Source organism: Papilio polytes, unplaced genomic scaffold, assembly GCF_000836215.1.
Source record: "Papilio polytes unplaced genomic scaffold, Ppol_1.0 DF824269.1, whole genome shotgun sequence".
Classification (NCBI taxonomy): Eukaryota; Metazoa; Arthropoda; class Insecta; order Lepidoptera; family Papilionidae; genus Papilio; species Papilio polytes.
In genome coordinates, this window is record NW_013524935.1 from 1,373,873 (window position 1) to 1,399,324 (window position 25,452).

Here is a 25,452-nt window from a genome sequence, read left to right on the forward strand (position 1 = left end):
AAAAGTTACATAGAAAAAGCACATGCGAGAAAATATTTCTCATTTCTTTACCGGCTTCCTTAATAATTTGATTTTTTTAACATAAAAAAGGAAAGAGTAGTCTGTTCTAATTAGTGGTAAATTACATAAAATAAATTAATAATGTAATAAGTAATAATCAATTGTTTTTAGAACGATATCTCAATGTTTTTTTCATAAAAATGCCTTTCAGCATTTTTTACAAACTACACACTGATTGACTGGGAATTAATTAAGATGCGAAAGACGATACGTTTTAATAAGTCAAGTGCGCTAGATAAGACAAGGGGCTATTAGAAAATAGGTCGCAAAAAGTTCCTAGTTAGTGGACGCCGCTTTATCGTTTTAGCATGTAACAAAAAATCTTGTTAAAACCTCAACCTATATACGTAAAGTAGTAAGAATCAGGTACAAATAAGGGAAAACTAAAGGCAAAAAAACTTTTTAATACCGTAAATGTGTATGTTTGAATGGATGGATGTTTGTTAGAAAAGTATCTCTGGAACAACGCAACATGATGTTGATGAAATTTGGCATTCACGTACACACGCATAGAACCCATAGGTAACTTTTTAGGCAGACGGAATCGCAGGCGATGGTATTATGACACACTAGCTTATGCCCGCAACTCCGTCCGCGTGGAATTAAAAAAAATCAAAAGTAAGTAACCTATGTGTTTTTCTATGTCCTACATCTGTGTCAAATTTTATCCACATCCGTTCACCCGTTAAGGCTACAAACTCTAACAAATATCCATCCATCCATCTAAACTTTCGCATTTATGATATTAGTATGATTGTACTAATTTTAGCCTTTCATTGCTTGTTTTTCAACCCTTTCAAAGAAAATGCTTCAATACGTTTAAATGAAAGCCGAATTTGAAATTTCTCCATAACTGGAAAAAGTACACAAAAGAGATTTCCATTCAGACCCACGAGACCGTGTTAGTATTTGTAGCTAGTTCGGCATACGCTATAACACTGAAAAGCCAATGAGTTTTTATATGTAAAAATGTAACAATTGCTAATCTGTTTGGAATTTAATCATACTGTCTTACTAATATTATAAATGCGAAAGTTTAAATAGATGGATGGATATTTGTTTGAGATTGTAATCTAAACGGTTGAACGGATTTCGATGAAATTTGGTATAGATGTAGAGGATAGTCTAAAAGAACATATGGACTACTCGCTTTATTTTTTTTATTTCCACGCGGAAGGAGTCGTGGGCGAAAGCTAGTTACAAAATAAAGTTACGTCAGTCTGTATGTACCTTCTCAATTTTAAATTATATTTATGCGGTGTTTCTATACTAAACAATCAAGTTACAAAGAATATTGAAGTTAAAATGTTGCCACTCGAAGAAATTTTCTTATTACATTCGTTCAGAAAGTTGTATAAGTAAATTATCATACACAAAACCACTTATAATTTAGTAATTTAATTAATTGTTTCTTGTACATGAGTTAAATATTTTGACAAAGTTATAGCGTAAACAACTTCGAAGTTTATAATATGTTTAATAATTTATATCTGTTATAAACTAAACAAATTAAATAAGTTTTGTTACACTAGCTTTCGCCCGCGACTCCGTTCGCGTGGAATTAATAAATCAAAAGTGAGTAGCCTATGTGTTCTTCCAGACTATCCTCTACATCTGTACCAAATTACATCGAGATCAGTTCAGACGTTTAGGCTACAAACTCTAACAAACATCCATCCATCCATCTAAACTTTCGCATTTATAATATTAGTAAAATAAACCACGTAAGTTGTTTGGCGGGTTTGAGTTATGCCTTATGTATGTATTATATTTTGGAAATAAAGAATAAAAAATAAAAGAAGTAAGATTACGATGCTTTCACCGAAAGATTTTTTTTAAACAAAATCAAACTAAAGCCCTAGAAAACACAGAAAAAACACAGAACGACTAAATGAACTAAATGAATCTATGTTCAGCAGTAAGTAGGATAACTCTAAAGCGATATTTAAAATTGTACTCTCCGTAATTTAATGAATATTCAACTTATTTCACTCAATTTTCAATGTTAAATATCGTCTCTTCATGAATTTTTAAATATCAAGGAAATCTCAATGTAATTTTATTCTTATAATTGATGAGTTCGGAATGAAGTAAGCCTCGCAATATTCCTAGATTGATAGACTATTTTGATACGTCTTACGGGCAATCAATTTTAAAGCGTAGGGTTTTAAACACAGTTTTTTAATTGTTTTATTGATCCTGGGTTGCTGAAGTCTAGATTTATCATAGCTTTCGCCCGCGATTCCGTTCGCGTGGTATTAAAAAAAAAACAAAAGTCAGTAGCCTATGTGTTCTTCCAGATTATCCTTTTCATCCGTACCAAATTTCATCGAAATCCGTTCAGCCATTTAGGCTACAAACCCTAATAAACATCCATCCATCTAAACTTTTGCATTTATAATTTTAGTATGATTATTACCTTTTTTTGGTATCGGGGTGAGGGGAGGGGGGAATGTTTGACCCCCGCGGTGGCAGCCCTCAGGTGCAATTTGAAGGTCCCGGGATCCAATAGAACGCACCAGTACTCTGCACTGAGCTTTTTCTCGATCCCGGGGACATTTTTCCCTAATGGCAACACGGGACTATATCGTGTTGCTATCGTCGCTGCATTGTTTTATTTTTGGCCTTAGCTTCAACGGAGAAAACTCAAGTTACGTAGTTCGGAAACGAATTTCTTGAAGTTATAAAACCAAAAACTCTAACAAACGGAGAGCGATACGAATCGTCAACGACCGAGCTCTTACTGATCGGCTAGATCCTCAAGCCTTGCAAAGGGACGTCAGTTCCCTCTTCATTTTTCCGCATTTACAACAGGAAGTGTTCCGAGGAGTTGTTTGGAATGATTCCGATCCATGTCCGGATGTCCATGGACATCGTTGACCACCTCGGTGTTCTCGCCGCTCGATTGTCCCCTTTTATTAAAAAAAATGGTTAAAATTTAGCTGGAAAAAATGCCTTTAGTCAGCCTTTTATTGTTCAAACCAGTTATACTTACAAAAGGCAAATTGCATTAACTTTTTTAATAGAATAGATGGAATGAAGTTCTCAAACTGATTAGTTAGACAGCTACCATAAATTACGCACGATCCAATTGCAAAGGTCGACGTGAGTGAAATACGCCGCCATCATGCGATGTGACTCGATTCCATTATGTCCTTTACAGCAATAGAATTTTACGTGTGGGATAGTATTGAAGGGAAAGTCTCTGAAAGAAAATGAACATAGTAAAATCCACCCATCTCATTTTAAACAAGACTAATGCCAAATTTTTAAATAGCTTTTTCTGTTGAAATTAAAAAAGAAGTTTGTATTAAATATGCCTATGACACTCAGTAATAATACAGCTTTGTAATGGCAAAGGAATTTTTTTAATCGTTCATGTAGTTTTTGAGTTTATACGTTACCTACAGAAATACATCGGTGGCTAAGTGGTTTAAGCACTTGACTTGTAATCTCCTGGTCTTGGGTTTCAATCCCACTGTACCAATGTGATTTTTAATTTTTAGAATTTTCATTAGTACATAATTAACCCGACGTTCTTACGGTGAAGGAAAACATCGTGATGCCTGCACATATCGGCGAAGACATTCAAAGATATGTGTGAAGTCATCCCGCAGTGCAGCGTGGTTGACTATGGCTAAGTTACTAACTTAGGGTAGGCTCCGAGCCCCTCAGTGGGGATGTATAGTGAGCTGGTGATGATGATACATAAATACAAATCATTAAAATGTTAATTAAATATTGTTACTTTGGGCAATAGAGTTAATTTTTTTGTCTAGAAAGGATCGTTTCCTTATATGAGTTGTTTTTGGATCGATTATCGATAGAGGGGGTTAATAAAAGATGTTTTTTCATGTCATCGTTTTTTATTTATTTTCATTTACAATAATAATACTAACTATGATCGAAGTTGAAAATATGTACCTTAGTATTTTTTATACTATCTCACTAAGTGCTCTTAACAATGTAGTTTTTTTTAAACATTACAATATAACTATTACATTAATTAAAAACTATTATGAAAATTAATATTCTTGTGCTGTAGTTAAACTATTATTAATAAGGAATTAACTTAAAATAAAATAAGACATATTTGTAATAAGACATAATAATGGTAATTTTTTATTCTTCGATTGTACATTTTCACGTATCTAGATGTACAATTATTAAAAAATAATAATTAAAATGGAAGTAATAATACGGGAATAATTTGTTTCTATTGATGACAATCTAGATTTGTTACGCCATATTTTGTATAACTCAATTATTTCAAATTATTAATGTTATAAGATTCATATCCTACTTGTTTTTTAAATCTAAATTTTTTATTAATTACAAGGATTCATTATTAATTAATATTATATACATTTGTTTATTTTTTAAACTCTATGAAGTATTTAAATATTTGTTTTGGCACTATATTTTATATTTGTTATCTGTATGTATATAATTTATTTTGTAAAATCTAGCTAAGTTTTTTTCGATAAGACACTACATAAATAGGATCGATCGCTTTGAAATAGATCCCATACTATTGTAATGTTATATATATTTTAAACTTTAAATACATAATAAATTTTAAAAACATTATAAGAATAACAAAGTAAATAAGTTTACAATTTAAGTACATAATGAAATAAATAATAAATTCAGCAATATACGAAATTGAGCGAAAACGTAATCAACAGTATTTGTATAATAAATAATTAACTTTACAATAATATTTGTGCAAATCCGATTTAAAGGGCAAATCTAACATTTAATTAAATATTAACACACATTAACATCAAATTCTTTTAAAAAAATCATTATTTCATCATCATCCTCCTACTCCTATCGGGGGGGGGGGGCACAACAGGTTTTTGTCCTCCAAATCACTATCATACGTCATCTCAGTCATCATAACAGTGGCAGAGCCCGCTTTAACATCTTCGCACGAATGGGCCGACCCGCCTGGTGTAATACCACGACCGAACAGAAAACAGGCGTGAAATGGAAGCAATTCCGCGTTTCGTATGATGAGTGGTCCGGAGACCTAATTTTAGTCTCTTTCCCATTCCACCCTTTTCTTAAGAGGAAATGATGGGGAGAAAAAGTGGATTTGACGGTGGAGGAGACGCAGGTGGATTCAGGTGGCCGCTTGCTCGTGTGCCACTTTATATTATAAAAAAACTCTCTTTTTAACCATGCCCCTTTCACGCAATTCATCCATCTCTTTCTAGGTCTACCTCTACCGATGTACCTCCACACTCATAACTAACGTTCTTGTAACATGCGATTCATCCCTCCTCATAACAAACCCATACAATGCAAACCTTTTGTTTCATTATTAATATAATTATTGAATCAAAATTAAATACTATTAAAATTATTAATTGATTTTTATTTGTTTGATTGTTTTTATTTACGTATTGTTTTACATATTTTTTATAATCTATGTTAATTTTATTATATGTCTGTTCCTTGTTACTTTCGGATCTGTTGGATCCGTAGTGTGTGCGGGATCAGAGTCTCTTGTGTGTCTCGGAGCTGGAACTCTTTAAGGATCCGAAGCGTGTATGTGACCGCGCGGGCGTCGTCTCTCGATCTAAGCTCGCGGCGCGCAAGATCAACCCTCGAGATTGTGTGGATATATCACGTGTTGGCTAAAGGGGAATTGTTCATTGCTATTAAATAGATAACGAAGGTTTTATTAAGTTAACTCTTAATTCGATGAAGTTTTTTTGCAGCAAAAATTGTATGTTACCAACATATTAAATTCAAAATCTCATGTTTTTTTTAAACTAATTGAGTAATTTTTTATATTAATTGTTTGTTCCTTTCGAATTTAGGGTTAAAGTTGTAATTTTAAGAACACTGTAATTAATAGTGTAGATAAATATGAGACGAAAAAAGTTAAATCATTGATTTTACACATCTTAAGTACAAAATGTACTCTTTAATTAACTAAAACAAATTTGAAAATACATTTTTCAGTATCATAACAGTAAATATTAAATCAATAAGCATAACTAATTTGATTTAAAGCATTTTGAACTTCACCTATATCACCTTTAGAATTATTAATTTTATTTGATTATTAACATCATGTTTTTCTACTTTCTTACCTGTTCCCCAAGAGAGGCGAGGCGGCGCTGCCGCGGCTCCCGCGCGCTGTCGCCGCTCCTCTCAGTAAAGGAAGTTTCCAGAGACCTCTGCGACGCGTCACTAACAGACTGCGAGAGGAGATGTGTGGTAGAAGACGAATTGGAATCGTCGATGTTTGAAAATTCATCCGGACTGTCTTCTCTTTGCGGTGTATCCGATTCCTGGGTATAAAACATGTATGTGAACTTACTATAAAATGAAAAGATCTTAAGTGTTTAAATTAATTTAGTTCAAAAAATCGAAAACATTCAATACTTGCCTCTTCCAAATCCCTAAGAGTGGTTGGATAATGATGTCTTCTCGATTCTTCTCTTTCTTTCTCGCGCTCCCTCTTTTCTAATTCATTAGCTAACATCATAACTTCCCAGTCACTTCCACCTCCTGTAATAGTTTCTTAAATTAAAGAAAGATTCTTCGGTTTTTCACTTTTAATATCAGTATAAAGGTTTTAAAACTTTAAAGACTCGTGCATTTTTAAAAAGATAAAGTTCTGTGCGACTTCGAAAGAACTTTTAGAAAGAAATAAATCCTGATATTATAAATATTGAATGAGGTATGGTGAGATTTTAGATCGTTATTTTCTTGGTGTTGAATAAAAATGAAAAAGTAAACATCAAAACAACAGTGTTTTATTAACTAGCTGTTTCCGAGCGGCTTCATCCGCGTGAAAGTATAAAAAACTTTGTTTTATTGTTTACTTTCTCAATTGCAAATGTCAATATTCAAATGCACGCGTTGCATTCATCCTTGATGTTGGCAGCTTGTAGTTTATGGTCCCTTTTCCACACGAAATTTTCACGCTATTAAACTTAGGGGATATATATTTATATAGCCTAAAGCGTGTCGTAAGTGTAGGGCCTTTTATTAAAGAGAGAATTATTCAAAAATATGCTGTGATTGCTGATATCCTACGCTACGAAGTAGAGGATATTTATGCTTTATTATATTAGTATAGATATAGATTCCTAACTTTAATAACTACCTCTTATAGGCGACATGCTGCCGTGCCTGGATCCGCCCGCTCTGACGCGTCGACTGCTGTTTTCTACAAACTCTTCAAATACTGGTGTTCTTGGTATCGACTCTGAATCGCTACTCGATGACGTTGAAGCCCTAAGTCATCAGGTTAAAAATATTATACCACTAAATTTAAAAGTGATCTAAGTCACTACGAGTACGAGATAATTGGGTCATGCTTGCCTCGGTGGGGTTTTCTATATCTTTTGAATCTCTGAAAAATTGGTTGATTTTTGCTAGCAGGAATTAAGTCAGAATTATATTGTAACTTTATATATACTGTGTTTTTAAAAATTATATAAATACTAGCTTTCGCTCGCGACTCCGTCCGCGTGGTATTAAAAAAAAAAACAAAAGTGAATAGCCTATGTGTTCTTCCAGACTATCTTCTACATCTGTACCAAATTTCATCGAAATCCGTTCAGCCGTATGCTACAAACTCTAACAAACATCCATCTTTCCATCCATCCATCCATCCATCTAAACTTTCGCATTTATAATGTTAGTATGATTATATTTACGCGTCACTCCAGCTGGAGTCGCTGGCCACGTCGAGGACGACATCAGTGCAGTTGCCGGGAGCGCTGGCGGCGGCGGCGGCTGCGGGCGGCGCGCTGCGGTTGTACCCGAAGAAGGAACCCAAACTGAACTTGCGATGTTGCCGTCCTTGGCCATGTTCTAACAAAAAAAATGTAACACCATTAAAACATAAACCAAATATCATAAAGATATGTGTAGTTAACATTAAACTCGTTTTGAAAATAGTGGAACTGAATGCGTTAATAGCAATGGGAATCCTGCAAGCAAAGATAATAATATTACTAATATTATAAATGGGAAAGTTTAGATAAATGAATGTTTGTTAGAGTCTGTAGCCTAAATTGCTGAATGAATCTCAATGAAATTTGATCTGAATGTCGAGGATACTCTGAAATAACACTTAGGCAGCTTTTTTAATTCCTCCCGGACGGAGTCGAGGGCGAAAGCTAGTTCTTAATATAGTACTTACTTCTATCATGTCTGCCCGTGTGATGCATTCCAGTATCAACGGATAGAGTTTTCTTAATTTTCGTTTTAGTGTTGTCCAGGTGAGTGCCAAAGAAGTGAAAAGGATGAATACCGCGTCTCGAAGTACGGAGACTGGATTGTTCCGGACTCAGCAAGGAACGGTCTTCAGCCGTCATTTGTGGTGACATCGGTCTGCACAATAAATCATACTAATACTATAAATGCGAAAGTTTAGATGGCTGGATGTTTGTTTGAGTTTGTAGCCTAAAACACTGAATAGATGTCGATGAAATTTAGCACAGATGTAGAAGATAGTCTGGAAGAACATATAGGCTACATGCTATTAATTTTTTTAATTACACGCGGATGGAGTCGCGGGCGAAAGCTAGTGAGTTATAAAATTCATTCCAACCTAGTCAAATCTTGCATTTCCACGTTCTCCTGGTCACTTTGGTCATCCCAGGATTTACGTTGTTTTAATTTTGCAGCTCGTTTTCTCGAATAAGTCCCCGCTTTTCCATCAAGATTCAGATCTAATCTCTTAGATTTACTCAACGACCATTGTTCTTTGCTAGATGACGTTTTATCTGTTTTACTTGTTAATGATTCTGCAAGGCTTTGTAATTCTGAATAAGATAATTTCGTTAATTCAATTCCGCCGGTCATTTCTGTTAGTTTCTCGTCTGTTAAGTCATCACTTGATATTATTTTCCTTGATGCGGCCACTTTTGTTTCGGATTCTGGTTTCGGTTGTTTATTTCCTTCTTCAGGGCTTATATTTGGCGGAGATGAGGCGAATACTGTATCTAAGGAGTCACCTCTCTGGAAAATGTTACGATGAATTGAAATATAGAAAACTAAAACACAATAGCTACTAATTGGAATTTTGAAAAAGTTAATTATAAAATACGGTATCAGAATGATTTTTTTCTAATGTTCTTTTACGATTTAAATAATTAAAAAAATACTTATATTTGTTAAATTTTATGCCACGAAATTAAATAATATTTTAAGTGTTGATACAACCATAACAATTTGATTTTAATTAAAGTTGAATAATATTACTTTTATCATTGAATGTAAATTTTATTACTAGACAAAAGTACCATAAATCCTTCATCAGCCACAGAAGCTTCATCACTACCGGAACTACCGTTTTTAGAACTCGGTTGGTTTCTTATGTCTGTATTAGGACATTGTTCCCGTACATCAGTTAAGTTTGTTGCAGTTAAATCTACATTCTCTAACTCTTGTATCCGTTTCTGTAATTGGCTTATGATTTCATCACGTTTCCTTACTTCGTTCTCTAAGTTACTAAATCTGGAAAATCAATTTATTCCCTAAGTTAAAAGTAATGTTAATATTAAGAGCGAGCGCACCGTTGCCAAAACAATCGCACAACTGTGTGCGATTATCGATTGTTTCGCAGCCAAATCAACTGTTTAGTTGCACAACTAAAAATCGAGTAGTGAGACCTCCATATAAGTTCATAGGAATCAAAGCGAGATTTAACAGTAGAGCAATAGTATAGTTTCAGGTGTGCGCGCGCCCTAAGTGTAATTAATCAAATGTTTTCTTTACCTGTCTTGAAATATATCCTGCATATCATGTAAATGATTTTGTATCACTTTCTTGATTCCTAAAAGGACTTCACCAAAATATTCATGGTCTTCTAATGAACCTGTACAAAAAACAATTTTTTAAATAGCAAAATAATTATACTTTAAGCAAACCACTTTTATGGTTAGTTGAATTTGAACTGGTATACCTCGCAATAATTTTCTTTGATTGGCGACAGCAGAAATACCTGTAAGTTTAGGTTTTTCTGGTGGTACATTGATTTCTTCTGGCCTTAGTAATTTAATATCGAATACCGGAGCAATATCTTCTTGAACGTCACATTCATTTCCAGTTAATACAAGGCGATCGAAATCTTCATTGATATCTTTTTCTGGCCTGACTAATTGATTTTGAGGTGCTGCAATGTCGGGCTCTATAGCAGGTGGAGAAGATATTTTTGGAACAGACCCATTTTTACTATCAGGTATATGAAATACATCGTCATCGATATCTGAAGGTGCACTTGCAGGTGGCGATGGTAAAGTGTGTCGATGAAATGTAACACTTTTTGCAAACTTTGAATGTCTAGCTGCATATCCCTCGATAGTTGGTGCCCGAATTAACTTTCTCAATTCGTTGCTTCTTTCTGGACTTTGAACTGGTGTAACGTCTTCTGATAACTTTTTTAATATCGATTTAAGAGTTCTTCTCTCTAATGTTTCGTTCGATTCGTGACTACCAGAAGAATCGATTGATTTCCTTTTAAATTTTCTTTTGTACATTGTACTGCCTTCTGAGTGACTTCTGGTTAATGTGTCACAAAGTAAATCTTCGGAGGAACTAGCACAGTCTAAACTTGAACTTCTAAACTTCACAACTCTCTCGAGTTCTGCAAGTTTTTGTCTTTCATTCAATATTTTTAGTTTTTTGACAAAAGGTAGACCACCATATTCAGGTGATAAATCATCTATTGATTTATATTTTTTCGCTTTAGGTAAAAGCATTGTCCCTGCGGTTATCGTCGGCCTACAGATATCACTGGCTTTCGTAATTTCATATTTTTTCGGAGATGTTGACAACACTTCTACCTTTTTTTCTTGGACGGATTCTAAAGGCCCTGTTAAGCAAATTTTAGGTTTGTCGTGTTTAATATTATCACTGTCAACTTTTACATTATTATTGTCAATCTTAACGAGCTCTGCTGTAGTTACAACCGGTACTCTTATATTAACAGATGTCTCTAGTTTACTACTTTCAGTACTAGGTATAACTAAATCTTTCGGTGAATCGATATCGGGTTTCTTTTCTTCCATAGATTTGCTTTGACTCTTAGAATCACCTAATATCGCAGCTTTTTTCAGCTTAGTCCAGGGTTTCTTCATTTCTTTTTTAATTTCCTCCTTAATTTCCGTAGATTGAACTGGTGACACTTCGGCCGAATTTTTCTCATTTTGTTTACTTTTTTCTGATGAACTTGCGTCAGTTTCCTTGGAACTATTTCCTTGAAGTATTTTTAATCTGTCTCGAAATGAGGAGGTCACTGCTTTAGCCGGGGATTTAATTTTACTTACGACTGAATGTGGTATAGATATAAGGTTACTTTCTGTTTTAGGTGTCGGTTCTACTACGGCTGCGGGTTTTTCTAATAAATCTTTTATTAGAGGTTGAGAAACGGCAGTTCCATCACTTTGAACTTGAAGTATTTTATCTCTGAAGCTCACTTTCGGTCGTGAAGTACCGTCGCTTGAGCCTGAAGAATTTTTCCTTGACATTTTTGCTGTGGGACTATGTAGTCTGCCTGGTGAACTGGACTCTGATCCTTTTCTAATCGGACTTAAGGTTTTAATTGTAGGGCTTAAAGGACTTTTAACAGAACTTGGGCTTATCGTTTCTGAGCTGGATTGTTGATTACTGTTGGTAGGGGTTAACTGATTTTTTTCTCGTTCTTCTTTAGCTTTCAATAGCAGCAGACGTTGTAATAGAGGAAGCCCAGCTCCAATAACTTCAGGTTCAACATCAGGGGCAGTACTGGTTGATGGAATTGGTTGAGGTGTAGATATTGATGCTACAGAAGATGTAGAATTTCTCTGCTTAGCGACTTTTTCTTCGCGATCCTGTCAAGGAATCGTTATGTAACTAAATGTTTTCGTTTATAATTAAATTTAAATCAAATGTTTGAAAATATACAAATAAACATATTTGCAGTTAAATGTCACTTACTTGTTTTTCTTTTAATAATTTCAATCTCGACAATAAAGGTAAGCCAGCACCAATAGGGGAAATGCATTTTTCACCAGTTTTAATGCCTGATGTTTCACCAATATCCTACAAAAGTTCAATTTCAAAAAGTGATTCTAAATAATGTCATAGATACATCTTCTGAACATGAAATTTTTGTTCAATTGGTACGTTTAGCGGGATGTGATTGGTCAGTATAAAATTTTCGAACTAACTTATCTTTGAATCATTTTGACATTGCTATAGAAAAGAGAACTAACCGATGGTAAGGAGAATACTGTAAAGGGAAAAGGATAAACCTCTTGGTGGTGCGGCTGCGAGTCGTCACTCTCGACGCGAGGCATCCTCCGCAGCACCTTGGTGTCGGCCGCGCGCTCCGAGCTCGACAGCGACTGCAGCTCCACCGACTCTCCTGATCTGCGACCGGCGCGCGATCTACTTCTGATTGCATTGCGTATTCCCTGCAATTCGTCATCTGATTGATTTTTGTAATACAATAAAATTTCTGGAAGACAATATCTAATAAGCCGTTTACGTGAATGGCATAATATAGAAAGATGAAGATTGACTTCAGTCATCGTTCCCTTCTTGATCATGTCTTCTTTCACGCAATCCATCTATCTCTTTCTAGGTCTACTTCTACTAGTGTTTCCTCCCACACTCATAACTAATACCCACCTTGTTACATGTGATTCATCGCCCCTCATAATATGCCCATACCATGCTAACCTTTTACTCCTTACCTTCTCTACCACTGGGGCTATTCTCAGACTTCCTCTAATGTACTAATTTAATTTTCATAAGTTAAACAAAAAGGAAAAAATAGAAGTACCTTAACATCGGTCCGTAATTTATGTACAATGCGTTTTGATGTACTGTCATCACCTGTTTTATCAGGACTTGTTTCACCTAAAATGGTAAAGAAGTATTAGAGCCTGTCCCACCACTTGCTGATAGCTTAAAAATGTCGTTGACGTAGGATTGTTATCAGACAATTTACAATTTGGTGGGACAGGCTCTTAGTCATTATATTTTAATATCTGTTGTTTATCGAGCAAATTTTAAAACTCCAGTTATTGCTTGTATTTTGAATCAAAAACATTGCTTTTTGCAACACGTTGTAATGAGAACAAAGTTTAATGAAGAGCAATCGAAGTATTTGTTTAGTTTGAATTCTGTTCTGTTTTGTTGCATTTGGTATTTGAAATTGAAGTTTTGATTACCGCTGACACCGTATCGTGTTTATATTCATATATACAGGGTTATTGGTAATTCGACGTATTCCCGTTAGAAGGTAATAGAGATTTGACCCCATATGCATTTTTAAGTTTAGTTAGATTTTTTAAGAATACGTAGCATTACCAATAACCCTGTATATTATAACTTAAGCTTATTTCAGTGTATGAGAACTGTTTACCTTTGCCTTTTTGTCGGGACATATTTTTTGCTTCCTGTAGTCGTTTTCTACCAAGAGTTTGTAGTATTTCTTGGGCTTCAGGGTAATCCTTCATAGCAGCTAAGACATCTTCCCGTGATAGTGAAAATAGTTCAGAATATCCTACAGAACGGACATCTGCTGTTCGTCTACAAATATAATGAAGGAATATTCACTAACGATTTTTTTTTATTTTATTGGACAAAAACATAAATTTAAAAAATACAATAAAGAGCTGTTATAAGCGGTACAGAAACCCACAGGATTTATGTGTAACCACTGGTCGCTTAGTTAATAACATATAAAAAATAATAAAGAAACTTAGACTACTTTACTCACAAACAACGCAGCCATTCAACAGTGGAAGAATTTGAAATATTTATTTTTCACTATACGAGACTTTACACTATACGTAAATAAATCTCAAAAAAACTGTTGTCTATTTTGTACTGGTTTATTAATGTGACATAATCTGCAGTGAAAATCAACTGAACTTACTTGTTAAGCCCATCTAGATTTAAAATACCAATTTCCCCGAAGAAATCACCAGCTTTCATAGTTGTGAGTACACGACCTGTTTCTGATATTACCTCCAGAATACCATCGGCGATTATAAACATTTCTCGAGCCACCTCTCCTGCGCACAATAAACGTCGCATGAGAGTAAAAACGCGTACACATTTGACTAAACTATCGCACAACTGTTTAGTCTTGCTTTGATTCTTATGAGCTTATAAGGAGGTTACACCACTCGATTGTTAGTTGTGCAACTAAACAGTTGAATTGGCTGCGAAACAATCGAATATCGCACAACAGTTATGCGATAGTTTACTCAAAGGTATGTGCCCGCTCTAAACATCTGTTAGCATGATTATTGTATTAAGGAGTTCATATTTTTAAAAACTTTTTAGTTCAGTGAGTTTTGATCACAAGCATTTACCTTTTCGACATATAGAATCTCCGGGCGTGAAAATGTAAGCCTTCATCTTCAAGACAAGATCATGCAGAAATTCTGGTTGACATTCTTGGAATATTGTCACCTAAGAAAATCGAATGTAATTAATTTTGTTGCTAAGGAGCTTGGGTCTTCACATTTATTCATATATTTATACTATATGTATGTTACCTTTTTAAGAACGCTTAAATTGACGTGTAAGGCGAGTTCGGTTTTTAATTTATCAGGCAGCAGACCGAGAGCCGTGTTGATGTCTCCTCCACCCTGTATCCTACCTCGAGACCAGGAGTAGTCGTACCATCGAAGTACCCGACGTTTCATACCACCTGGTACCTAAAACAACGAGATATTGTTTAGTTATTTGGTAGTTTTACAGCGTTTGAAATGGTCCTCTAATTATTTTATTCTAGTAGTAACTTTTACTGGCTTGTTCCTTATCTTAAAAGGAAACTATCTGAAAGAAACGAGATGGTTTGTTTGGCATCCTATTAGATTCCATCTTTCTTCTTATTATTCTTTTTTTTGTTTGTAATTTGTAATCTAAACTGCTGAGCGGATCTCGATGAAGAGATAGATGTCTACATACTCGAGTATAGTCTGGAAGAGCACAGGCTACTTACTTTTGCTTTTTCTTAGTTTCACGCGAATGGAGTCGCGGGTAAAGGCTAGTAATAAAATAAACTTAAAATTGAAAATCCTAGCATTTACCTTATGATGTCTCATGTATGTTTTAGCGCCATCAAGCAATCTCTCAAATTCCAGTCTATTAGCGTTCCGATTGGTTATAACATTGCCCACTTGACCCACGATGGTCGCGAAAATAAACACCCCAATCAAATAACTGACGATGGTAAACACATATCTGTGAAATAAATTGCTTTTTAGACTTACATTCAATTTAAGGGCCTGTCCCAACACTGGCTGATAGATGCTCAGATAGCTTAAAAATGACGTCACATATTTTACACGTTGGATTTTTATAAGACAATTTACAATTTAATGGGACATGCCCTGTCTTTTATCAAAACAAGTGCTTGTAAATATCGTGTGTATTTGTACTTGTAAGTGATTTTTTGATTATTTTCATTTCTTTTATGTGAGTTTTTGTTGTGCGTATGTGGGTGGGTAAGGTTAGATTATTGCATGAAATGTTAGAGATAAATTTAGTAACAGATAAATTGTTAAATCAGTGAATAAAAATGATAAATATATAGAAAATAATCACTCAAAAACAAAGGACATATTTAAATAGCATCTACATTATCGTTAAAACAGAAAGGGTGCAAAGTTTTCGAACAGTTGCAAATAGTACAAAACACTCCAAAATTAAACGTATAACAGGCGATAAATACAAAATGGCGGTTTCATCAGTGAAGGCTGTTCGAAAACTTTAAGAAACTCCTCGACCGGCGTCGATGAGATTGAAAAAAAATAAACAAATAAAAACAAGTTTCATGACAATAGAAACTATTTTAGTCACATCAATTGTCGTTACCCGAAGTTTTCGCTGCAATGCGAACAGCCTCCAAATTTCTGCCGCCGCCATTTTAATTTTACAAACTCCACTCAGCTGTTTCCCGCCAACGACCGCTCATAGACAATTTTTATTTTTTAAGCCGAGAGAAGATATTTTTTTTTAAATTCACACAATTCAATTTTTCAAATATTTTAAATTTATGACCCTATAAGATTAATTCTTTTTATAAACAGCCGTTGGGTTATTTTGGATTTTAAATAAATGGAATGGAAATCTAACCTTAAAAACACGAAAACTGCTAACGATTGGTCATACCATGTCATGGCAATATTTTTTAACAAATTCTTTTAACAGAAAAAACATAGGCGATATTAAAAGTCATCTTTCACACACACAAAGACCTCTATACGACTTTTAGAGCCCTTAATACCTAATTTCAAATACAAAGAGGCTATTTGACTTTATAATAACTATTTCATTAAATACGTTTGCCGTTGTCAGACAGGTCTAGACAATTATTTTTGAGGATAGGTATTATTCTGTCATTTTACAATAAACCACTATAATCAGAGCCCTTTGTTAATATCTCTATAATATAAAGATGGAGCTATACTCGTGGAAAATGTTTTAGTAGTCTATGAAGTAGTGATTTAGAAATTAAGAACAATGTTGCGTTTAAAAACTTTCAAGTAAATAATCACGTCATTAATACGTCATATGTGGAATAATAACCTAACTTTTTTTAACTTTTTAAGACGATATGGAAAACTTTTATGTGCGAAAAATAAAAGCGATTAGTGTAAGAAAAAATGTGAAATGTCGCTACTTCCTAAAGTGATACCAATAAAGTGAAAGAAATGTGCCATCTCTAATCGAATACTACCAAAACACATTGTACTCTTTGAATCAAGTGACAAATTATGTAACCACAATACCTAAATGTTATATAGAAAATTAAAAATAAATAAAACATTGTATAATGAACCTGATATCTGTTAATGTAATTACTGCTTTATTGTTAAAAGAATAATGTTGAAATCTTAATAACAATGATTTGACCAATCGTCTGCAGTTTGATGACATACCCTTTGTTCGATCGGAACTGCAACAAGCGGGACTTGAGTCCGCGGCGCGGCAGAAATTTGGGACCTCCGAGCACACTAGTACATATAACCTTTGTATTAAAAAACTATTATAGATAAAAAAGTAGGGACCAAGGATAACTGCTTATGGCACCGATCCTCGAACACCGTTTTTACTGGTAATTTTTTGAACTACACTTTACTTAAAGCAAAAACTGAAACGATCCTTATAATAATTCTCAGATTCGTTAAATGGTCACTAAGAGAGATGCTTAGTCTTGATTAAGTAAAAGAAAAATATGCCTAGTAACTTATTTGCTATTTTAAAAGGGTCGCAAATAACTTTGGGTGCGGACAGTTAACTTATACATTTGTTCTCAACAATATCATATTCAAGACTGGATTGTTTACTTATTTAAGTGTATTTATTAACCTTCACCTTTGTGTGGCAACGCCTTTACTTATCGAAATGAGGTCACAGTCAGAGAAAATAAAACCCAACCCTATCATGTTAACTGTTGGCAATCTAATCGGAATTCCGATGGGATCTTAATGACTTTACGTTTGGAATTTAAATGAATTTAACGTCTGGCTCTTTTAATTTCGATTACAAAGCTATTTGTAATCATTTGCAATTATTCCTTATAATTGTTTCTGTGATAACATTCGTGTTAGCTTGTGATCGAAATACCGCACTCACCGCCACACTCAGAGCCACTTATTTAAGCATTACCTTAGGGATTGTTAATCACGTGATTCTCGGGGAAGGAAAGGGTTCTAATGATATTGTTACAATTATGTTAAAGTTTTTACAAAAAATCATGTGTCTCTGGGTGTAGGAGAATACTCTAAAATCTCACTAAATTATACAGGAGGTCAATAAAATGTCAAAAATATCACGCGATTAATAAACGACCGCTTAGTGCAGATGTTTTCTGTTACACAAACGGTCTGCTTTAGTAATTTAACTATAAATACGCCAGCAAATCAGATTTAAATTCTCTCTCTCTAAGACTCAATCTCTTTTAGTGACCAAACTCCTGCGTATATGGTAAATGTGATAAAAGTAAATGTAAATTTTAAATAAAATAACTATAAATACAGTCTATGAAATAAGTGTGTTATGTGTTCAAATACTTACTCAGCGTTCGTCTCTGGTGTGGGTAGATCGCCAATTGTTGTTAAAGTGAGGGTAGACCAATAAAGAGAGCCGAGGTACTTTCTTGTTAGTGTAGCGTAGTCGCCTGGTCTATGCGGGTACACCCAATCACCCTGTGGGAAATCTTTTTATTAGTACACGAGCTGTTCCGGTGCGGCTTCATCCGCATGGAATTACAAAAACTTTATTTTATTGATAACGTTTGTGTAATTTTTAATTATAAATGACAAAATTCAAATGCACCATTGACAACGGTCTTTGACATTAGATAACAATTGCCGTTAGCATGGCAACCTTGTTTCTTTTATGTTGTCAGTTTGTAGTTTTTGTTTTTTTCCCGCATTACGGTTTTGTCCAAATTATTTACCCCCTCTAAGTTTATTAGCGTAAAAATTGTATAGTAGTAGTAATTAAATGTTTCAACATAAAATAACTTCTCTAAAACGTAGACACTAAATTTAAATGTAAATTGTACACTAAATTACCTACGCACAAAAGACAAACATATTCAAATATGAACTGGTGTGAGCAATTCACTCGTTTAGTATTATTTTACAACCCTACGTGAGAAATATAACAAAAATTGTGAACGTAAAATTTACTGCTTTAAGCACAAGTTATATTTCTTGTTGTAAATTTGTACATGCATTATTCATGTAACTCGTGCGAATTTTAAAAATGTAAGAAAAGAACGATTTTACGCAATTTTGTAATCGTAAATAATTTACGAGTCAATTTATATGGAATAAATAAAAGGGTAATAGTAATTTATTCCAGTGGATATAATTACATAACAATTTAAAATCATACTATTTTATAAATAAATGGAAATTATACGATAACTTTTAATTTATAATTTTACTTTTAGAGCGGGCGCACACTTTTGACTAAACTATCGAACAACTGCTGTGCGATTGTCGATTGTTTCTTGTGCGTTTGTCGATTGTTTCTCTGTCTAGTGTAATATATGGTAAGTTCAAAGGAATCAAGGCGAGATTAAAAAGTTGTGCGATAGTTTAAAAAAATGTGTATGCATGCTCTTAGAGTTTTTCTATTTAGTTCAGACATATAAGTCGTAATAAGTAACATTTTATCTTAAAACTGTCTACGGTTAAGATAGATTATTTTAATTCGGCAAATCCGTTCAATTCGCTCGAAGTGGTGGCGTCCAATTTATGTCCAGCTATCTTGTAGCGCTGTCTTAATAGACCATTTCGGTTTCGAATAGTTTATATTAGAGAGTCCTATTAATTTCTATTTCAAGATTTGTATTTGATCGTTTCTTATCATTGAAATATTAAGTGTTTTGAATGATTGAAAAACTTTATCACAAGTGAGCGAGAATACAAACAAAAAACTTTAGAAATGCTCATATAAATAATCATACTAATATTATAAATGCGTAAGTTTAGATGGATGGATGTTTGTTAGTGTTTGTAGCCTAAACTACTGAACGCATTTAAATGAAATTTGGCATAGACGTAGAGAATAGTCTGGAAAAACACATGCTCACTTAAATTTTTTTTAACTCCATGCGGTCGGAGTCCCGGCCGAAAGCTAGTTTTAAATAATTCAGTAAGCAGATTAAAGTTAGTTTTTATTTATTGCTGCCAATACGCTATTTCATTGTTTCCGTTACATTAAAAATATATGAGGTTAAAACTTTCACATAATTGTAATAAGTAACTAAAATTAATCATATGATAAAGGGAAGTATCACAAATCACAAACCATATGATAAAGGGAGGTATCGGGAGTTTACTTAAGTTTTGGTGTAAAATGTGCAAGTCAGTTTATAGTGATAATATTATGCAGTCTTGAGAGATTTTATTAAAACACTGACCTGAAATCCTTCTGCTTCTGATAGCAAGAAGTAGAAGCAGCCAAACCAATGAGCGAGGATCAAGAGAATGTGTATCAAGTTTATAACTCGCCAGAAGTTGGGATATACTGTACGAGATTCCACCATATAGTAGCAGCTTACAGCTCGGTACACCTGTCCAAACAAACAATTAAAATTAAACCCAATAATCGATCCGGGTTTTGATATCTGTGGTATTTTAATTAGCAATTCAAATCCAGTTTCTTTAATTTAACCGATCTACGGATAACAATTTGAGAAATCTGTACTATCCGAATAACCCATTTTAAACTGAATTCGTTTGAAATATACAATTTCAAGATTTATTTAAATTACTATCGTATTTATCTCGGTCTTGGTCTTCAATTACAAAGATAATTCAATTAAAAAGATAGAAATCTTACTAATATTAATAATGCGAAAGTTTAGATCGATGGATGTTTGTTAGTGTGCTCAAACTGCTCAACAGATCTCAATGATTTCGCATAGATCTAGATGATAGTCTGGAAGAACACAGTCTACATACTTATGTTATTTTTAAATTTGGCGCGGACCTAGTCTTTGGCGAAACCTAGTATTTAAGCTCTCGATGATTTCGTTCATATCTATAGGAAAGTCTGGAAGAATACATAGACCACTTACTTTTTAATTTTTTTCAATTCTCAGGCGTAAGCTAGTATTCGATAAATACGTTTTGACTTCAAATAGTTTGATATCGTCTTACCTTTAAGAATCTCGGAAAGCGTATAATAGGATTCGTTCCTATTTTCAATTGGAGCAGATCTAAGGGGGTGAGCGCAGCAATATCCAACAAAAAGGAACTCGACGTCAGATAATGTTTCGCCAGCTTCTTTGAATCGTATACCTGAAAATTAATATACTGATAGAATTCTTTACCACTTTCTAAAGAATGGTAATTCTAACGTGAAATTGGAAATGTATAAACCTGATAGAATTGCTATTGGATGGATGGATAAACTGATTGCTAGTGTCTATTAATAATTAGATTTAGTTGTCTAAAAATTACTTTAAAATTTAGACACTTGATAATTTTAAACATCGATAATAGTTCTCAAAAATACTTAAAGTAAATTAGAATAATATTACAGTTATTTACTAATCTTTAGAGTGAATTGATCATATTAAATATATACAAAGCAACACCCTTAACGATTCTAAATGCAGTCAAAATGTTAGAATACCATCAGTCCTTGTTCCAAGTATCCAGTGCGTAGTTGAACGATGAGATCCAACGCGAAGACGATATCTCCGATGCCGTCACAAGTGAGCCAGAAACGATGACACAGTATCTGTTACAAGTTAAATTAAATAAGGAAGACCGAAGAAAGAATGGATTATAAAGTCGTATCGAAAAGAAGTACATGCTATGGCGACCCTCCGTGAGTATAATGGTCAGATGATAAAAATATAGGATTACATTTAAGAAATGCTAAACTAAATTGTAATAAATATATCCAAATTCCAGATTAAAATATCAACAGCCAATGATTCTAATTTTAAGAATTAAATTCAATTATAAATATTGGTTAAAACTAGTCTTGTTTGTCTATACTAATATTATAAAGAGGAAAGATTTGTATTTTTGTATTCGAATCATTTAAAAACTACTGGGCCGATTTCAAAAATTCTTTCACCATTAGAAAAGTAATTTATCTGTGAGTAACATAGGCTATCTTTTTTATTGTATTTTAATTTCACGCGGGCGTCGCGAGCAACAGCTAGTTAACCATAAATCAACCACTTAATACCATGAGGCCAGGGAAACACTGACAGATGGAATATCCCTAAATGATGACAGGGTATTTCAAAGTTATAATAAAGGATATACAATAATAACCAAAACAACCGATCTTTCATCTAAGTAATAAACGTTGTAGTCTTGTTTAATTATTAAATAGAGAACAAAAGCTGTATAAATTAGGGTTTCACCTACTTAAGTAGTACCATTATGCGAAAGCACATTAATTACTGCATTAAATGTTATTTTCTAAATGTATTATTTTTATTTGCTTAACTTTACTTCAACTGTTTTCAATAGTTTTTTTTAATTCGCTTTGTTCATTGTCTGGAATTTTACTTTCAGAATTTAAGATCCCATACTTTACATTTTCCTAATACCATAAGGCGTCTTGGGAAATAAAGAGAAATGTCACAAGGAAGTTTAAATTCCAAATGCGCAGTCTTTTGTCGGTAAACGTTAGCTGTGTACTTTGACGATTTGCTTTTAAAGCGTGACAAAAACACAGAACCAACACTAAATTGAGTTGATATATTTATTAACGAAATTTAAGAAGACCCTGCTGGGATATACGAGAGAAAAAAATAGTCGAGGATTTACGAGTTTAAGAAGAAATTTAGCGTTTAATAAACCAGTAAAACGTGCAATCTCAGAAAAAAAAATTCGAATCGCCGATTTTGAAATGAAAAGAATCTCAGAAAAAAATGTTTGGGAATCTCCGGTCTTAAAATCTTTGCATTAAAGTCCGTACCTGTAGTTCAGGGAAGCTTTGTCTCACGATAAGAGTCCAAAGATTATAGAGCACACAGATGGTAATAACCCAAAGCCAGTAGAAGTAGAAATTCTCATCCGGATTGACCACAGTCGGAGGTACGCGGACTTTCCGTCGCCTCTGTCTGTTGGTACTTCTGTGTTCGCCAGTCGCACCCTCTGAGCCTGTGTCTTCTACCTGCAGAATATAAGATCTCTTAAAAATGTATAGTAGAAGAATTTCTAGTACTTATATACATAATATGTAAACTTGTTGTAAAGGTAAAGTAGCAGGATCTGTCCCGATCTATACCTATAAACCTCGATATTGCTTTACGGAAATTTAACCAAAAAAAGAAAAAAGAGAAGACCAAATAAATATTTCTCAATCTTGCTTTTAATTTCAAATCTGATGCGTTCGATTAGATTTTTATCGTATTTGATCAAACTTACTGTTTCTTGTGTCTCCGGTATTTGTCGAGTAGAAAACCTTTTGAGGAACGAGTCTTCTCTCTTTAAAGTTGGCTTCTTGTGTATAGCCGAGCTTAGCTGCACGGTCGTCCGCAGCTTCATCCATCTTTGATTAGACTTTGTTCTGTATCACAATTATATCATTAGAAACATCCACGTTTAATTTAATATCTGGAAATTGATTATGAGAAAAGGCCTTAAGCAAATTTTCATGCGCCCAGAAGACTTTAGACATTTTGTACGCAAGAAGTGATTTTTTTTGTGACAATTTAAAATTTTGGGAAGAATTAAGCATTGAGTAGATTTTAATTGAAAAGATAGAATTTTTTGCTTTGTATAAAATTACAGTTTACCTTCAAGGGATGTTTTAAAAGTGTAGAATTAAATATATCATAGATTTTTTACGCTTTTGCCGACAAATTAAAATAGGCCTGAAATTCACTTGTACGTGCAAAACAAAAGAAAAACTAACTTTTCATGCGACATCCCATTATTCATTCAATATAAACAAAAACATAATCTCAATCAGATACAGTATATGAAAAGTATATTGTTGTAGAGTAAGAGTGAGCCTTCTAATAATCACGTAGCTAAAAACTAAATGTACTAAACTGAATCTAGAGTATTCAGGAGAGTAAACACTAAGTTTAAAACTATCGAAATACGTCCAAATGCAATTAAACAATTAAAAACATTGAAAAATAATTTGATAAGAGATTCGACATTTCAAGTAAAGAAGAAAAGTATAGTCACTCCAAGATAAACTAGTAGACACAATATTCACAAGAACACACAAACTCCATTTACCATTCTCGAAGTCCTACACAGACGAAGACAGAGCACATTTAGTTGGAAATCATAAACATATAATGATATAAATTATCAAACATTCGACAACGATGCGGTTTTACCGTTGTCTCGCCTTCATCGAACCTTTTTATTTTCCTGAGTGCCTGGTAGTATGCCATAACAGCTTGGACGTGCCTCCATTTATGACCTCGTGAGTCAGATCCGGGCCTCTCAGGGTCCTGGATGGACTTGCGAGAGCTTGATGAGCTCGAGGCAATGATCGGTCGCCTATAAAGTGATGTACCGTGTTACTTGCAGCAAGTGTGGTGTTGCAAATGTTAGGTGAAGATTCTCTGAGCTCAAGAAACTCTGCTAAATAAAACGTCTCAATTATCAATGCATAAAAAACTTTTAAGACACATTCTGTTTCAATGAACTAAAATTGAATATTATAATGTTTTTATCTAACAAAGTTTCATTCTTAAAACTCAATTTCAACCGTTTGTAGACGTCACAAAAATAAAAACATGCTTCATTAGCGGTTCACTAAACTCTTCCGCGGTTGGTGCAACTGTGTTTATTTTAGGCATTTCAGTGATCTATTCTTGCCGTGCAGAATTGCAGGGTACTAATTGCATTTAATACATTTGCAGGTAAATTATTAACTCTATTAGATTTTCCATACCAAAACTATATCACCAAGATTACTATTTTTGGTGAGAGGAAAATTGTTTAAGCAGTGAATTTTGCATGGTAAGGTCGTGCTCACTGGCAGTCGCAAGCTTGTCCGAAGCAATGTGTGCCAATGTCAACTTACATGTCATCAGGCCGAGCGTTAGGTGAGAATGTAGACAACTTGTTCATCAACCTATTTAGATTAATCATATCTTAATTACGTACGTACAATTAAAACGGTACTCATAGTACCTATTGAATCTTTCGCTACATATAAGCATATACAAGGGTACTAACATACGAAGGTAACCCTTAAGGGTATATAATCTAATAATTTAACTGACATAGCTTTTAGAGATTTGTTTGTTACGCCTGAGGCTTCTTAATTGCTTGAGACAGCTCCGCTAGATAAGATATTGTCCGTTATGAATCTCAGTTGGAATTAGAGAACTATTCAAATATACGAGTATCTTTGTTGTACTAACCGAGATCCAATTAAAATTTGTTTCCGGCAATAGATTATAAAATTTACTAAATATGCCTTCAAAATTCTTAGTACCTTATCTTTCGTATTTAAACTACCATTTAGACTGCACACCTTAGATAGTTAAGTGACAGTAAGTATAAAAGTTTTTCAAGGTATTATGAGTCAAAAAGAAACGCCATAGTAAACAGTATGTTGAGAATTTTGAATACCACTCAAAGTGCATTGGATTAATGTTGGTAATGTATGAGTCTGTGAATGTGGAAAATGATTACAATTTTTCGTAGTTCTTTAGGTACCTTCAAATAAGAAGTTATGGGAATTCAGTTGAATGGAATAATTTAATTGAATCATTTAATGGATCATTAAATTGAATCAGTCGAATGTATCATTCAATTGAATCATTCAATCAAATGGATGAATGATGAATGAAGAAAGTGAAAGTCATTTGTTTTCTGCCAAAATTTCAAAGTAAACGATTGTGTTACGTGCAAATTTACTCTATTTCATAATCGAGTAAAAGTT

General features: G+C 33.8%; 1 protein-coding gene across 1 annotated transcript; it reads right to left on the reverse strand.

Moving 5' to 3' along the window:
- Positions 1-5,564: 5,564 nt before the first annotated feature.
- LOC106110005 lies at positions 5,565-24,631 on the reverse strand. The gene is made up of 26 exons (XM_013291681.1): positions 24,586-24,631; positions 22,962-23,103; positions 22,510-22,707; positions 21,202-21,309; positions 20,724-20,864; positions 19,982-20,134; positions 18,121-18,251; positions 15,129-15,282; positions 14,592-14,753; positions 14,406-14,505; positions 13,964-14,102; positions 13,448-13,614; positions 12,863-12,939; positions 12,330-12,491; positions 12,013-12,117; positions 10,001-11,906; positions 9,814-9,913; positions 9,339-9,552; positions 8,645-9,054; positions 8,234-8,424; positions 7,851-7,890; positions 7,746-7,808; positions 7,187-7,320; positions 6,467-6,588; positions 6,168-6,368; positions 5,565-5,705 (listed from the first exon to the last, which is right to left on the reverse strand). The coding sequence occupies exons 2-26, from the start codon at positions 23,079-23,081 to the stop codon at positions 5,565-5,567; spliced, it is 5,439 nt and encodes a 1,812-aa protein (XP_013147135.1). The 5' UTR covers positions 23,082-23,103; positions 24,586-24,631.
- Between the last annotated feature and the right edge of the window lie 821 nt (positions 24,632-25,452).